This window comes from Phalangium opilio, unplaced genomic scaffold, assembly GCF_054372755.1.
Source record: "Phalangium opilio isolate 3A_F unplaced genomic scaffold, DU_Popi_V2 ptg000013l_1, whole genome shotgun sequence".
Lineage (NCBI taxonomy): Eukaryota > Metazoa > Arthropoda > Arachnida > Opiliones > Phalangiidae > Phalangium > Phalangium opilio.
This window is the reverse complement of record NW_028324148.1, coordinates 9,528,016-9,543,048: the sequence shown is the minus strand read 5'-3', so window position 1 is coordinate 9,543,048 and position 15,033 is coordinate 9,528,016. Positions and strand designations below refer to the sequence as shown.

Genomic DNA, 15,033 nt, shown 5'->3' with positions numbered 1-15,033 from the left:
AAAATAATTAAAGAAAAATTGCAATATCTGGAACTTCAGTCAATTGATAAACCTCACTCATATCGTTTGTTTTTCGGCCTTGGTTCAAACCAAGACATTTTTGTATAATATCTGTCACTTCAGTCTTAAGGCGGTAGTTAACTATTAACAGGCTGAAATGTTTGGTGTCGTTTTTGATTCTTGCCGAACTTTATCTATTTTACCCTAAACTTTTGGATTTCACGCCTATTAAAGTACTTTAATTAAAATTTAAATTAATTTAAGCGTGAAACAGAAAACATTTGGCTTTACCAACGGCTTGGGCAGTTTTAATCTTATTTAAATAGTTTATTTAAAAATTATTTCAGTTTTTATCCAGAAAAATGTATATTTTTGATTCAATTTCACGTTAATTATACTTAATTAGGTTGAAATTAACGTAGGATTCTGTTTCGGCAGGGTCCATTTAGGTCATAAAATGAGTTTCAATAAATAATTAACCATAATTGCATTTTTGTGGAGTTTTTGATTCTTATTTTACCCTAAAATTAAGAATTTTGCGCCTTAATGTACTGTAAAGATAATTCAAATTAATTTAAGAGTGAAATAGAAAACCTTTGGCTTTACCAACGGCTTGGGTAGTTTTAATCTTATTTAAATAGTTTATTTAAAAGTTATTTCCGTTTTTATCCAGAAAAATGTATATTTTTGGTTTAATTTCACTTTAATTACTTAAATAAGTTTAAATTAAAGCTGGATTGTGTTTCGACAGTGTTCATTTAGGTTATAAAAAGAGTTTGAATAAATAATTGACCTTTATTGTAATGTTTAGAAGAGTTTTTGATTATTCCAACACATTGCGTTCAATTTTTATCATACCCTTGCTAAATTTGCGGTAACGGAAAGAACATCTATGAAATAAGTTAATGAATGATGCTATTCTATAGTTTGGCTTTTATGTCAGTAATTACATCAAATGCGTAAATAATTCATAGCAATTTAATAAACAAAGGGCAATGTGGACTGTGGAAATAGCGTGTAACCGATTGGCGAACAGCGTAACTCTTTGACTCCCACGTGGTTACGTTGGAAAATTCTCCGCTGATGTAAACATGAAAATTATTTCACTAATAAAATTACATAACGACACTGTCCTCCTGGATTAACCAGCACCACTGTTACTTCTATTTATGGATTAAACAATCCACTGTTGGTAACAAATAGTTTAAAAAATGATTACGTAACATCATTAGGATTAAAAATTGTTTTAACGAATGATGATGCGTTGGTTGAGTTTCAGGAATTATATCACACACCTTCAAATTAGTAGAATTTTAGTGAGATTAACAAATAATGAAACCGTGTATACCTCATATGGGAATGTTGAATTAAATAAACACCACTCGTTTAACTTCCCTAGTGAAAACACATTAAACTTTTTGTCATCATTCCAGTAGTATTTTGAAGTTTTCTAACTTTTGACAAGGTGAAAACACTCTATTTTAAGAATCAACACGTTAAGAAATTGAATAGATATAACATTTTTACTTCAAATTGGAAGGGCCCCGTAAATCCGGTAAAACCTAGGATATGTTTCTAGCAGGAAACGAAGCAGACTACAGACAACAGAATTCCAAAAAAGGAGCTGGAAATTAGCTTTTTTAATAATCTTTAAAGAGGAATGACACTATAAAGACTATATTGCAGAATTTGCAGTCTTTACAGAGACTTACTAAGCCTTGGCCGTAAAGAACGTCGGAAAACGTATTTCAAACCATAGCCAACTAGATTAGATAAAGCCCGTGCATGCCCGCTGGAGAGGGGGAGATATTTTACATACTCCTTGCCAAGTTTTAGTTCTCCGGTAGGTCGCTCGATGGCGTGTTTTGGACTATGAGTTTCGGGGGTCGGTCATAAAGGTTGAAATTCCAAAAACTTATTAAGGGGCTGTCTATAAAGTTATAAATGTAAGTCCTATAATTTATTTTTATATTGAAAATTGAAATTGAACACCAAATATATTTAAATAAAAAGTACTCATGATTAAGGTTTAAAGCAAAGCTTTATTTTCAAATAGGAACAATTTTTAGTCACTTTAATATTGCTTTTGACTATTAAAAACTTATTAAACTACATTTATTTATCACCAAAATTTAAAAAAAGAACTTGCATATAATAGCAATTGATAGGAACAATTTTTAATCACTTTAATATTGCTTTTGACTATTTCAACTCACTTTATAGCAATTAAATTTATTTATCACAGAAATATTAAAAAAAAATAGGAACTTGCATATCATTGCAATTGAATTAATTGAGAATTAAACTTTTAGAAGTTTTCTTGATAATGGTTTAGCCCTAAACTTCTTAACTTTCTCTTTCCTATCAGAAACATCTTTGGCATAATTATAAAGTAAGGGTCTTAAAAATTTTTCTAAGAGTAATTTAGAAAGATTCAAATTCCCACAATCATCTTCACATTTTAAAGGCTTTTGAAAATAGGGCAATATCGTTTCTACATATGTAGCTAAAATATTTTGTTTGGGAAACTGGGTGATTGAAGATTGTACAAAGTCTAACACGATAACTAATAAACATATTAGAAGCCGACTTGGATACTTAAGTCCGCCATTATCATTTGCTTTAATTAGATAGAGCAATGGAGCTTCAGAATTGGGCTGGATTAATTTTTCTAAACATCCAGGACAGTTGGTGTTTTCTTCGGCTACACGTACAATATAGCCCCCAATTAAAGCTACTGAACAATTTCTAATTGTTACCATGCAAAAATCTAGAAAAAGGAGGCGAATTATAGCCTCTACATAAAATATTTTTTAAGAAAAATATTACCATGTCCCGTCGTCACTTCCATTTGATTTAGAAACTTTATTAAACGCCACGATAATACTGGCTGTAAGTGTTTATTTGCCGGGCTAGGTGTTTGCAAGCGCTCATGGAATGATTTCCTGTTATTCTGTAACAATTCTGCAATTAAAAGGAAACAAATATGTAATACACTATCGTAGAGAGAATGGTTAACAGTATGCATACCGGAACTGAGCGATTCTCTTAAACAGGTGGTCGAACCAACATTAGAGCTTCCAGATGATTTGATGATTCCTACTTTTAAAGACCTTTCAATAGATAAAGTAGCAGCTCTAACATCCATTTGGTCATTTCGACCTCCTGAGCTACGTAAATGGCTAAACGTCATCTCAACTACATCACTTGACAGCTTTCTTGTAAGCACGTAATGGAATCCCCCTTCAAGGAGGTATTTAATTAAATCAACTGTGGATCTTGTTGTAAGTTGAAGTGCTTCGTATGTTTCATCTGATAAACGTTCCATTTTGTTTGTAGCGTTAACTTGAATCATTGATAAAAAAGGTAGAAAGTCTTCCAGAAGCCATTCTAATCGTTCATCATCCAAGTCCGAAAATGGTATTTTATTATCATTGCGAGAATGAAAGGCGTGTGTCCTATTGGCAATTTCATGAATTTCATGCCATTTTCTTATGGTCTCCATAAAAAAGATTGTGGCTTCCAAGTTTTCTCTTTGGTCTTCATCCACATAACGCAGGTGCAACATTGTTTTCAGAGCTGAAGTTAATGGCTTGGAGAATATTTGTATGGGGTCGACTAATCTGCAGGTACTCTGAATGTCTGAAATGCAGTCCACGGTAGGAAACCTACTATTTATAGTATGCAGGTTCGGTTCACATTTACAAGTATAAGAAAGCAATACTATAATTCATTGCCTAACATACAGTCGAACAAAATTAGAGTTTCAACTCTGAAATCTCTTGACTAAAATGCAGTACTCTGAAATGCAGTCCTCTAAAACTATCAATTTCAACTCTGAAATCTCTTGACTAAAATGCAGTACTCTGAAATGCAGTCCTCTAAAACTATTAATTTCAACTCTGAAATCTCTTGACTAAAATGCAGTACTCTGAAATGCAGTCCTCGAAAATTATTAATTTCAACTCTGAAATCGGTTGACTAAAATGCAGTACTCTGAAAAACAGTCCACGAAAATTATTAAATACTACTCTGAAATCTTTTGACTAAAACGCAGTACTCTGAAATGCAGTCCTCGAAAATTATTATTTTCAACTCTGAAATCTTTTGACTAAAACGCAGTACTCTGAAACGCAGTCGTCGAATATTATTAATTTCAACTCTGAAATCGGTTGGATAAGTGCAGTACTCTGAAATGCAGTCCTCGAAAATTATTAATTTCAACTCTGAAATCTTTTGACTAAAGTGCAGTACTCTGAAATGCAGTCCTCGAAAATTATTAATTTCAACTCTGAAATCGGTTGACTAAAACGCAGTACTCTGAAATGCAGTCCTCTAAAACTATTAATTTCAACTCTGAAATCTCTTGACTAAAATGCAGTACTCTGAAATGCAGTCCTCGAATATTATTAATTTCAACTTTGAAATCGGTTGACTCAAGTGCAGTACTCTGAAAAGCAGTCCACGAAAATAATAAATTTCAACTCTGAAATCTATTGACTAAAATGCAGTACTCTGAAATGCAGTCCTCTCAAACTATTAATTTCAACTCTGAAATCTCTTGACTAACATGCAGTACTCTGAAATGCAGTCCTCGAATATTATTAATTTCAACTTTGAAATCGGTTGACTAAAGTGCAGTACTCTGAAAAGCAGTCCACGAAAATAATAAATTTCAACTCTGAAATCGGTTGACTAAAACGCAGTACTCTGAAATGCAGTCCCCGAAAACTTTTAATATCAACTCTGAAATCTCTTGACAAAAATGCAGTACTCTGAAAAGCAGTCCTCTAAAACTATTAATTTCAACTCTGAAATCTCTTGACTAAAACGCAGTACTCTGAAATGCAGTCCTCGAAAATTATTATTTTCAACTCTGAAATCTTTTGACTAAAGTGCAGTACTCTGAAATGCAGTCCTCGAAAATTATTATTTTCAACTCTGAAATCTTTTGACTAAAACGCAGTACTCTGAAATGCAGTCCTCGAAAATTATTATTTTCAACTCTGAAATCTTTTGACTAAAACGCAGTACTCTGAAACGCAGTCGTCGAATATTATTAATTTCAACTCTGAAATCGGTTGGATAAGTGCAGTACTCTGAAATGCAGTCCTCGAAAATTATTAATTTCAACTCTGAAATCTTTTGACTAAAACGCAGTACTCTGAAATGCAGTCCTCGAATATTATTAATTTCAACTCTGAAATCAGTTGACTAAAGTGCAGTACTCTGAAAAGCAGTCCACGAAAATAATAAATTTCAACTCTGAAATCGGTTGACTAAAACGCAGTACTCTGAAATGCAGTCCTCGAAAATTATTATATAAACTCTGAAATCTATTGACTAAAACGCAGTACTCTGAAATGCAGTCCTCTAAAACTATTAATTTCAACTCTGAAATCTCTTGACTAAAATGCAGTACTCTGAAATGCAGTCCTCGAATATTATTAATTTCAACTTTGAAATCGGTTGACTAAAGTGCAGTACTCTGAAAAGCAGTCCAATTTCAAAGTTGAAATTAATAATATTCGAGGACTGCATTTCAGAGTACTGCATTTTAGTCAAGAGATTTCAGAGTTGAAATTAATAGTATTAGAGGACTGCATTTCAGAGTACTGCATTTTAGTCAACCGATTTCAGAGTTGAAATTTATTATTTTCGTGGACTGCTTTTCAGAGTACTGCACTTTAGTCAACCGATTTCAAAGTTGAAATTAATAATATTCGAGGACTGCATTTCAGAGTACTGCATTTTAGTCAAGAGATTTCAGAGTTGAAATTAATAGTTTTAGAGGACTGCATTTCAGAGTACTGCATTTTAGTCAAGAGATTTCAGAGTTGAAATTAATAATATTCGAGGACTGCATTTCAGAGTACTGCGTTTTAGTCAAAAGATTTCAGAGTTGAAAATAATAATATTCGAGGACTGCATTTCAGAGTTCTTCGTTTTAGTCAAAAGATTTCAGAGTAGTATTTAATAATTTTCGTGGACTGTTTTTCAGAGTACTGCATTTTAGTCAACCGATTTCAGAGTTGAAATTAATAATTTTCGAGGACTGCATTTCAAAGTACTGCATTTTAGTCAAGAGATTTCAGAGTTGAAATTAATAGTTTTAGAGGACTGCATTTCAGAGTACTGCATTTTAGTCAAAAGATTTCAGAGTTGAAATTAATAGTTTTAGAGGACTGCATTTCAGAGTACTGCATTTTAGTCAATAGATTTCAGAGTTGAAAATAATAATTTTCTAGGACTGCATTTCAGAGTACTGCGTTTTAGTCAAAAGATTTCAGAGTTGAAATTAATAGTTTTAGAGGACTGCATTTCAGAGTACTGCATTTTAGTCAAGAGATTTCAGAGTTGAAATTAATAATATTCGAGGACTGCATTTCAGAGTACTGCATTTTAGTCAAGAGATTTCAGAGTTGAAATTAATAGTATTAGAGGACTGCATTTCAGAGTACTGCATTTTAGTCAACCGATTTCAGAGTTGAAATTTATTATTTTCGTGGACTGCTTTTCAGAGTACTGCACTTTAGTCAACCGATTTCAATGTTGAAATTAATAATATTCGAGGACTGCATTTCAGAGTACTGCATTTTAGTCAAGAGATTTCAGAGTTGAAATTAATAGTTTTAGAGGACTGCATTTCAGAGTACTGCATTTTAGTCAAGAGATTTCAGAGTTGAAATTAATAATATTCGAGGACTGCATTTCAGAGTACTGCGTTTTAGTCAAAAGATTTCAGAGTTGAAAATAATTATATTCGAGGACTGCATTTCAGAGTACTGCGTTTTAGTCAAAAGATTTCAGAGTTGAAAATAATAATATTCGAGGACTGCATTTCAGAGTACTGCGTTTTAGTCAAAAGATTTCAGAGTTGAAAATAATAATTTTCGACGACTGCATTTCAGAGTACTGCGTTTTAGTCAACCGATTTCAGAGTTGAAATTAATAATTTTCGAGGACTGCATTTCAAAGTACTGCATTTTAGTCAAGAGATTTCAGAGTTGAAATTAATAGTTTTAGAGGACTGCATTTCAGAGTACTGCATTTTAGTCAAGAGATTTCAGAGTTGAAATTAATAGTTTTAGAGGACTGCATTTCAGAGTACTGCATTTTAGTCAATAGATTTCAGAGTTGAAAATAATAATTTTCTAGGACTGCATTTCAGAGTACTGCGTTTTAGTCAAAAGATTTCAGAGTTGAAAATAATAATTTTCGAGGACTGCATTTCAGAGTTCTGCGTTTTAGTCAAAAGATTTCAGAGTAGTATTTAATAATTTTCGTGGACTGTTTTTCAGAGTACTGCATTTTAGTCAACCGATTTCAGAGTTGAAATTAATAATTTTCGAGGACTGCATTTCAGAGTACTGCATTTTAGTCAAGAGATTTCAGAGTTGAAATTAATAGTTTTAGAGGACTGCATTTCAGAGTACTGCATTTTAGTCAATAGATTTCAGAGTTGAAAATAATAATTTTCTAGGACTGCATTTCAGAGTACTGCATTTTAGTCAAGAGATTTCAGAGTTGAAACTCTAATTTTGTTCGACTGTATGTTAGTCAATGAATTATAGTATTGCTTTCTTATATTTGTAAATGTGAACCGAACCTGCATACTACAAATAGTAGGTTTCCTACCGTGGACTGCATTTCAGACATTCAGAGTACCTGCAGATTAGTCGACCCCTATTTGTATAGCCCGTAGTACGTTCATCTTCTCAAGGTTGTTAGGAAATACTACTTTCCTAGTTAGGAAACGTACAGGCTTGACTAGATTTTCTTTCTGCATATTGTAGAGTTTCTTAATGAAATCTGCCGTAATGACTAGGCCAATAAACGTCATATCCCGTGATAGGAACAGTGACCGCAAATTTTTTATAAGGTGACTCTGGTCAAACGCAAAAAATAATTTTCGTTTCCCATCCAAAGGGTGTGGTATGACATGAGTTAATGTTCCATTTCCAAATATTTTGTAGGCCATTGTGTTGATCTTAGCATTATCTGACACGAAACGTAAAACAACAAATCCACTTTCTTCAACAAGATTCATTACTTCCAAACAATATTTGTGTAAGGTCACTCCATCAGTATTGGCAGTAAAATAAAATGAGACTGGTATTCGGATATTTGTTGTGATTCCATGAAATACAAAACATAACAGGTGTGTTGCTAGTGTTAAATCCTCGCCAGTGGAAGCGGTTTGGCCAAAAAATGTGTCCATGTTACGATCATAGATAAGTTTCGGCTTAATGGACATTTCATCCATAACTAGAGAGCCTAATGTTTCATGTTCATTTTGAATTTTTCCAAACTGTTCTTTCAATCTCAGCTTCACAAGATCATTTATACCTTTCCCGCCAGAAGAATGCCCAACGTATCTTGCCAATGTAACTCTGTGAGGGAGTCTGAGGATGCCAAGGTCTCTAATAAATTCATATGCACTTTGTGATTTTCTGAATAGTATGCAGCAGATTTTAAGGGTTGATTCAAGAAATGGCATTTTCTCCTTTTGAAATGATAATACTTGCTCCAAAAGAAATGAAGCTTTCAAATCAGTTTTACTGTCTTCAATAATTTTACGTAATTGTACAAACTCATTTCCTTTCATCTCCTTCTTTTGTTGTTTGTTAACTGTTACGAGTTGAGACACCTTGTTTTTCAGTTTCTCAATTTTTTTTTCAATTTGTAAATAACCCTAGATTGTTTTCTGGTTGATGTTATTTTACGTCTCCTACAAAGTACTGGAACGGACACTTGGATTGCCTTTTCTTCGGTACATTTTTCTTTGAGCGTGTCCGTGATATTAGAGATATTCAATTTTTTATTTGAATTCGAAACTACGGTTGTTTTATCACTGTAACTTTCAAATAACAACCTTCTACGTCTGACTTTTGTACAATTTGAAGCTTTCACAGGAGTTGATATTTCTTTCCTTGGAGTTGAATACTGATTAATATTATCACAGTCTGCCTTTTCTTCAACATTTTGACACAGTACTAATTCGAGAGACCTTTTTTTCTTAGGAGGAGATAAATATGGATTTCCATTAGAATTAGATTGAAAAGGAAGATTTTCTTGGTTATTTTCATTGATGATTCCTGATAATGGTGATCTGTTTAATTGAGTATTTCTTTTCTCGTGAGATTCCAATGTCTGTTCGCATGAAGGGTTTTCAGTGACAGCTTTGGCAAATACAGATGGAATAGCAAATGTCAGTAAAGATTTTCTTGTAGTTGAAATACTAAAATCAGATGGCTTAAAATGATCACTGCAAACTCTTGCGCCTGGATTGTGTAAATTTTCATCGTTCCTCTCATCATGATCTACTCCAAATATTGCAACAAGCCATTTCTTTCTGTCAACATCCTTTTTCGGGATTCTATGGAAACTTCGGCCTTCCTTCTTATTCCAATCACTACTTTTACAAGTTGGAACAAAGCAATAAACCATTTTTAATACTGAAAGAAATTTAAAACCATTTATAAAAATTCATTCAAGGTAAAGACCAAGGCCCTAGTCTATATCGTAAATTTTCGCTTAGGATGTCTAGGTAAAGGTATTTAAAATTTTAAAATAGTTATATATTTGAACCTAAAACGTAGATAAACAAATTTTTACAATAAAATTAACTTTTACCTGTATATTTAACGTTTATTTTGTCGAAAAGTAAACGGCCCCGTGCCGGCGGACCCGTGGTGGCCGAGCTGCCCAAGCGTTAACCGACAACCGTTGAGAAAAAAAAATTCAATTGGTGAGCCGGCTACTACGTCATCGTCATCGACGTACGTCATCATTCATAGTCCATAATACGCTACCTTGCGGCCACTCTTGGCGTTCTTAAAAAGCCAGTTTAGAAAAGAAATTTCTGGGCATGCACGGGCTTTATCTAATCTAGTTGGCTATGTTCAAACGATATAAAAACTTCTATTAACTGTAATTATTTACCTGAATTACTTTTTTAGACGAAAGTTCGACCTGATAACAAAGTATTTGTTTCTAAGGGTGTTATAGTTAGTTAGAAAATCCAGATAAAGTTGTTCAAGCTCGGAAAATACTAAACAAGCGTCGACTGCTCAAAGACAAATTCTTAAGATCATAGCCTCCTGGATCACGCGACTCGCGGACGCAGGCTGCTAGCGCTATAGGTTCAACTTCCACAGAATGAAGCAAACTGAAAATGTCAACTAAACTTGTTATCAGGCACAAAGCTAGGCCCTCCCTTGTTCTCAATCTGGTTGAAAATTGAAGAAATGGATATCAGCGCGCTAACAGGTTAACCTGACGTTTAACTCAAGAGCCGTACTTCCGTAATTAAATAAAATTAACATACTTAGACTTAATTTTTTCTGATTAGGCTAGCCGATCGCACACCCTGAATACTTAATTGTTAAATTAAGAGTATTCCGAAAAGTAACTTCGCTCTAGTTTTTCAGTTAGAGGTGCTTAAATATCAGGAAAAACCCCATGTTAATCTCCATAGGAAAATTGGTAAAAGCATGTGAATTTTGCTTTAACGTTACAAAAGAGTATCAAGTCATATCTACAAGGGCCTACCGGCCCTGCAGAATTAGGTTGGGCTTAACATGTACACGTTTTTTGTGAATTTTCGACTTAACAAAGTTGGTGTTTATATTTTACTTGATTATTTCATTAAACAAAGTATCAAATGAAAATTAATATATTGTTATAATTAATTTTTCATTAATTCACATCATTTGAGTGAAATGGCCCTTATATTTTCGGGCGGCCTTAAAAAAAAACAGAACGATAATTTTATTTAAATGTTCTCGTGGCCATGAATTTGCATTCAACGTTGGGAGCACTTACAATACTTTCCTCGTGCTTCAAAATTGTTTCCATGAAAGAGATAATCGCGCTTGACCAGTTGAGACCGATTGGTTCAAAGACAGTAGCATTTCCAATTGACATTTTCCACCACTCTGCAGAATCCAGAAAAGCAATTTCTGTGTCATATTTTTATAATTTGACATATTTTATATTGCATTTGAAATATTTTTTTATTGAATTTGATTCATTTTTTATTGCATTTGATACATTTTATATTGCATTTGATATATTTTTATTGCATTTGATACATTTTATATTGCATTTGATATATTTTTATTGAATTTGAAAATGTTACAATAGTTTTAGATCACTTGATTTACTTTCATTTAGAAATATTATTATTATGAAGATTTTTTCTCATAACGCTACTCACTTCACTTAAATTGTTTGTGGCTCTGAATGTGCATTCAACGTTGGGAGCCCTTATTATATTTTCGTCCTGCTTGACGACGGTTTCAATAGCGGAGAGAACCGCTAGGCCAGTTAAAGCCGATTGGCTCACGGGAAGTAGCATTTCCAGTTGGCATTTCTTCCACCACTCTCCAGAATCTAGAAAAGCGATATCCGACGTTTGGTATTGTTTAATGTGTTAAACATCCGAGGAAGACTTCTCTAGGGAAATGTATGTTGTTACTCCTTCGTTGTCTCGAAGTTTTGATCAAGAGGGCGAGAAGTTCGGTTTTCTTTTTCGTTTCTCCTTTAACATCGGCGGATTGACGTAGTAAAGAACGTTTGATTACTTGCCGACATGTCGCCTTATTGGAAGCCCATGGAGGTTGGAACGACGACGGCATACCCTGGGCTTCGGTTGGTGGTGGGCTGTGTAAGCTTATTGCTAGCCAAGAAACGAGGACGTTTCGTGCAGGAAATGAGACAGACGTCATAAATATGTCCATGTTCTCTGGGCGGTGAGATAAATATAGGTCCACCCAGTTTTGGAAGCTCTTTTTCTGTAAATTTAAAATAAACTTTTATATCAGTGGCACGGTACATACTTTTAACACCCCGTAATATCCTGACTGACAAAGGTTAGAATTGCTTAAATTTATCCATGAAACCAACATCCCTATACCCGTTCTTCTCATGACTATATTCAGTACACTACTGATTTACCCCTGTTGTGTGATACTAAACTAATAAAAAGATTACCAACATCATTCGATATTAAAATAGTTATACTTGAAATATATTTTGCAAATGTTATAAGACTTACGTCACGGACTCACGGAGAGGTTCTGTCCAGGACTTGTTTGTTGTTACACCCCAGGGGATTGCGTTCGCCGTTTGCAAATCAGAGCAATTCGTTCATATCCACTACATCGGTTACGTGGCTTTCCTTACTCATTTTAATTTCACTTACTTTTAGAACGTTTCTAAGTTGAATAGTGACTTACTAAAATCTTATTTCCTTCATATTGGAAATATAAAAAGCACTTTCAAATGATAAGAGTTGTGTCGGACGGTGGTGAAATCATGAAGAAACCCAATTTTCAAGATGAAAATAAATATATATTAAAATTTATCGATCAAGTAAACAGATATCCAAAATGTACCCTCTTGAGTTCTGAATTCCTAGAAAACATAACGAGATATTAGTGCTTTGAAAAGGATTAATGTAGGAATACCCAGAATAAAGTAGACAGCTATTTTTAAAATTTATTTCTTTGTCAAAAATAAAATTTCCTCGAAGAAAAAAAAGAGACTAATTGGTTTGACTTGAACAACGCTCAGTTATCCCTTATTCAAATATACATTTTGGAAGGGAGCTAAACTTAGGACATGCTATATCTTATTCAACTTTTCCATGTAAAAGTTCATAGAAAGTGTTGCATTTTTCGATATTAGTCAGTCCGACCCACGCTTGAATCGGAGTACCACCTAACTCAACTTTCATTTTCCCTAACACTTATTTTCTTAGAATAAAGAAAGTGCTTAGCTGGATACAAAAACCAAACCGATCTTTTTCAAAATCTTTGTAAATATCATCAGTCTCATAAGGAAATCTGTATCTGTGAAGAACAAGCGGGCCCGATTCCCGTAGTTTGATCTAATATAATCATAATGAAACTCATACATAGTTAATTTAGATAATTCTAAAATTGTGAATCATATGTATATGGGTCTATCGATTAAACCTAAAAATTTATTATGAAAAATGGTAAACTTGTCAAAGGCAGGTGAGGATGCTATCTTAACTGCCATATCTGAGGACTGAACTAGATGGAAGTCAGTTCTGTTACCAAGATTTTCCATCATCTTTCCGTACACGCAGTTGTTTATGAATATTTTTGGAAAATTTGTCGGTTGCAGCTTTACGTTTCTCAGTATTGAAATCAATATAGGGTCAAAGTCAGACTTCTTGTCTAGACGTTACAATACGATTAACTGCCAAGAGTTTCGTTCCTTTAGAAACACAACACTTCAAGTTTCGATAGTGGATAACGTATTTCTCTCCATCATATAAATTTGGGAAGAGTGTCTTTGATAGGAATATTTAAATTTTCCATCATTTTAACATAAAAACCTGAGAACATATGCTCACGAATTTTAAATGATTCATGTGCTAGGAGATAATCGTTATGCTCTTCGTGTAACTCTTCAGGATATTCTAAATCTACCTCTAATAAACACCCATATGAGGAAACATCTGAGCAGTTGAAAATGTGAAGCTCTGTATAATTTAACATATCATGATGTGAAACTCATTGGAATTCAGATAGAGGGTTAATTACATCAAGGTACATGATTTCATTTTTCGGTTTAGATGTATCATATGTTTCCGGAATATACGGGTTGTTTGCTTGAGCGTATCTTTGACTTATCATACTAACACCGCCCCGAATTTCTTTCTCAATAAAATGGTGCATATCAGGGTCTAGAAACAAGTCCATTTTGACTTTAGTCATGTGTAGAGCGGCTTCCCAAGCAAATCCAGGACTTGTAAACGCGTGAGCAGGGTCTTGACCATAGTATTCCTTGCACATATCTCTGAAATTCTCAAAGACGTCCGCTAACTGGAGTGAATCTACCGTCACATAAAGATCATGAAAATCATCTAGAGTTTTAATACTGAATCTCCTCCAAACTTCTTTTGCATTGTTGTAACTTTCACCAGAAATAGTTTCTTCGGTTAAGACACTATAGAAAACATCTTTGGGAGGTAATTCCGTTTCGTTGAATCTGTCAAAACTATCCATATACTCGTAAGGATAGGCTTGTTACCTTAATAGTAATTCAACTTGTTCCGGTTGGCGAAATTTGTTTAAAGATCGGAAGTGATCGGATCCTTTCCCTTAGCGATTAGGGTTTCTAGACCATCAGGTAAAAACCGGAAAATCCAAAAATCTTATAGAATCCCAGCTAAAGCTGAAGTATGTTTCCGTGTTAGATGGGATGCAATTGATCGTGTTTTCTTTCTGTAGTCCAATACGTTGCATAATAAGATGTGCATCATATCATAAGTATTTAGTTTTTAACAAATATAAACATCGGAAATAACGTGCTAATGGACGACTGGGACGACTGATTTTTGTTGCCGGAGTATTTGAAACTGATGTAGAGCTCTGAGCTTCGACCGGTGGTGTGTCATCTAGTACGCATGTTTTAAGCTAAGATAGAAGGATTGTTGTCGTAAGAAGAAGTTCCACGTCTTCTGGACGATGGTTCAGGTAGAGATCGCACCAGTACTGGACACCTTTCTGTTGGTAGGACAGTCCATCTTCGGTGATGCCATATAAATTTGGAACGGTTGACGCGATGGATCGTACATACGACGCGATTATTGTCGAGGATTGTGAACATTTTACTTTCAATTCCCGGTCACTCGAGAGAGCCGGAAACTTCGTTAACGGTAGTGGATGATTTGATAGTTGAGTTGCCCCGCGAACTTACTTAACTCGGTTTGACTCATTACTAGAAGAGCTTTTATACATTATTTTTTTCATAGGTTGAATAATTTGGTTTTCAAAAGGTTTGGCTTTTATACTGTAACCGTAAAATTAAAATGTAGGAAAGTGGGCCTAACTTCACGATTCACAAAGAAATTATATTATAAATAATACTAGAAGTTCCCAGGTTCCCGTTTAAAGGACTTATTATCCATGACTGACTTAAAATATAATTACCAAATAATCCATAGCGTGGTGAACAAAAACGCACTTCGTGAGAAAATACTTATATTCAAGT

At 34.0% G+C, this 15,033-nt stretch overlaps 2 protein-coding genes across 2 annotated transcripts; both read right to left on the bottom strand.

Annotated features, from left to right (window-relative positions):
* Positions 1–1,814: 1,814 nt before the first annotated feature.
* LOC149708867 (uncharacterized) lies at positions 1,815–3,596 on the bottom strand. The gene is made up of 3 exons (XM_089864347.1): positions 3,031–3,596; positions 2,830–2,964; positions 1,815–2,770 (listed from the first exon to the last, which is right to left on the bottom strand). The coding sequence occupies exons 1-3, from the start codon at positions 3,566–3,568 to the stop codon at positions 2,301–2,303; spliced, it is 1,143 nt and encodes a 380-aa protein (XP_089720473.1). The 5' UTR covers positions 3,569–3,596; the 3' UTR covers positions 1,815–2,300.
* Positions 3,597–12,061: 8,465 nt separating this feature from the next.
* Positions 12,062–14,086, bottom strand: LOC149708866 (uncharacterized). The gene is made up of 2 exons (XM_089864346.1): positions 12,243–14,086; positions 12,062–12,162 (listed from the first exon to the last, which is right to left on the bottom strand). The coding sequence occupies exon 1, from the start codon at positions 14,043–14,045 to the stop codon at positions 13,551–13,553; it is 495 nt and encodes a 164-aa protein (XP_089720472.1). The 5' UTR covers positions 14,046–14,086; the 3' UTR covers positions 12,062–12,162; positions 12,243–13,550.
* Between the last annotated feature and the right edge of the window lie 947 nt (positions 14,087–15,033).

Excerpts from the sequence above, each read along its gene's own strand:
- LOC149708867 (XM_089864347.1), bottom strand. The coding sequence starts at position 3,568 with ATGTTGCACCTGCGTTATGTGGATGAAGACCAAAGAGAAAACTTGGAA. Across the intron at positions 2,965-3,030 it reads AAGAGAATCGCTCAGTTCCG|AATTGTTACAGAATAACAGG; the intron begins GTATGCATACTG and ends TTTTAATTGCAG. Across the intron at positions 2,771-2,829 it reads GGAAGTGACGACGGGACATG|ATTTTTGCATGGTAACAATT; the intron begins GTAATATTTTTC and ends TCCTTTTTCTAG.
- LOC149708866 (XM_089864346.1), bottom strand. The coding sequence starts at position 14,045 with ATGGATAGTTTTGACAGATTCAACGAAACGGAATTACCTCCCAAAGAT.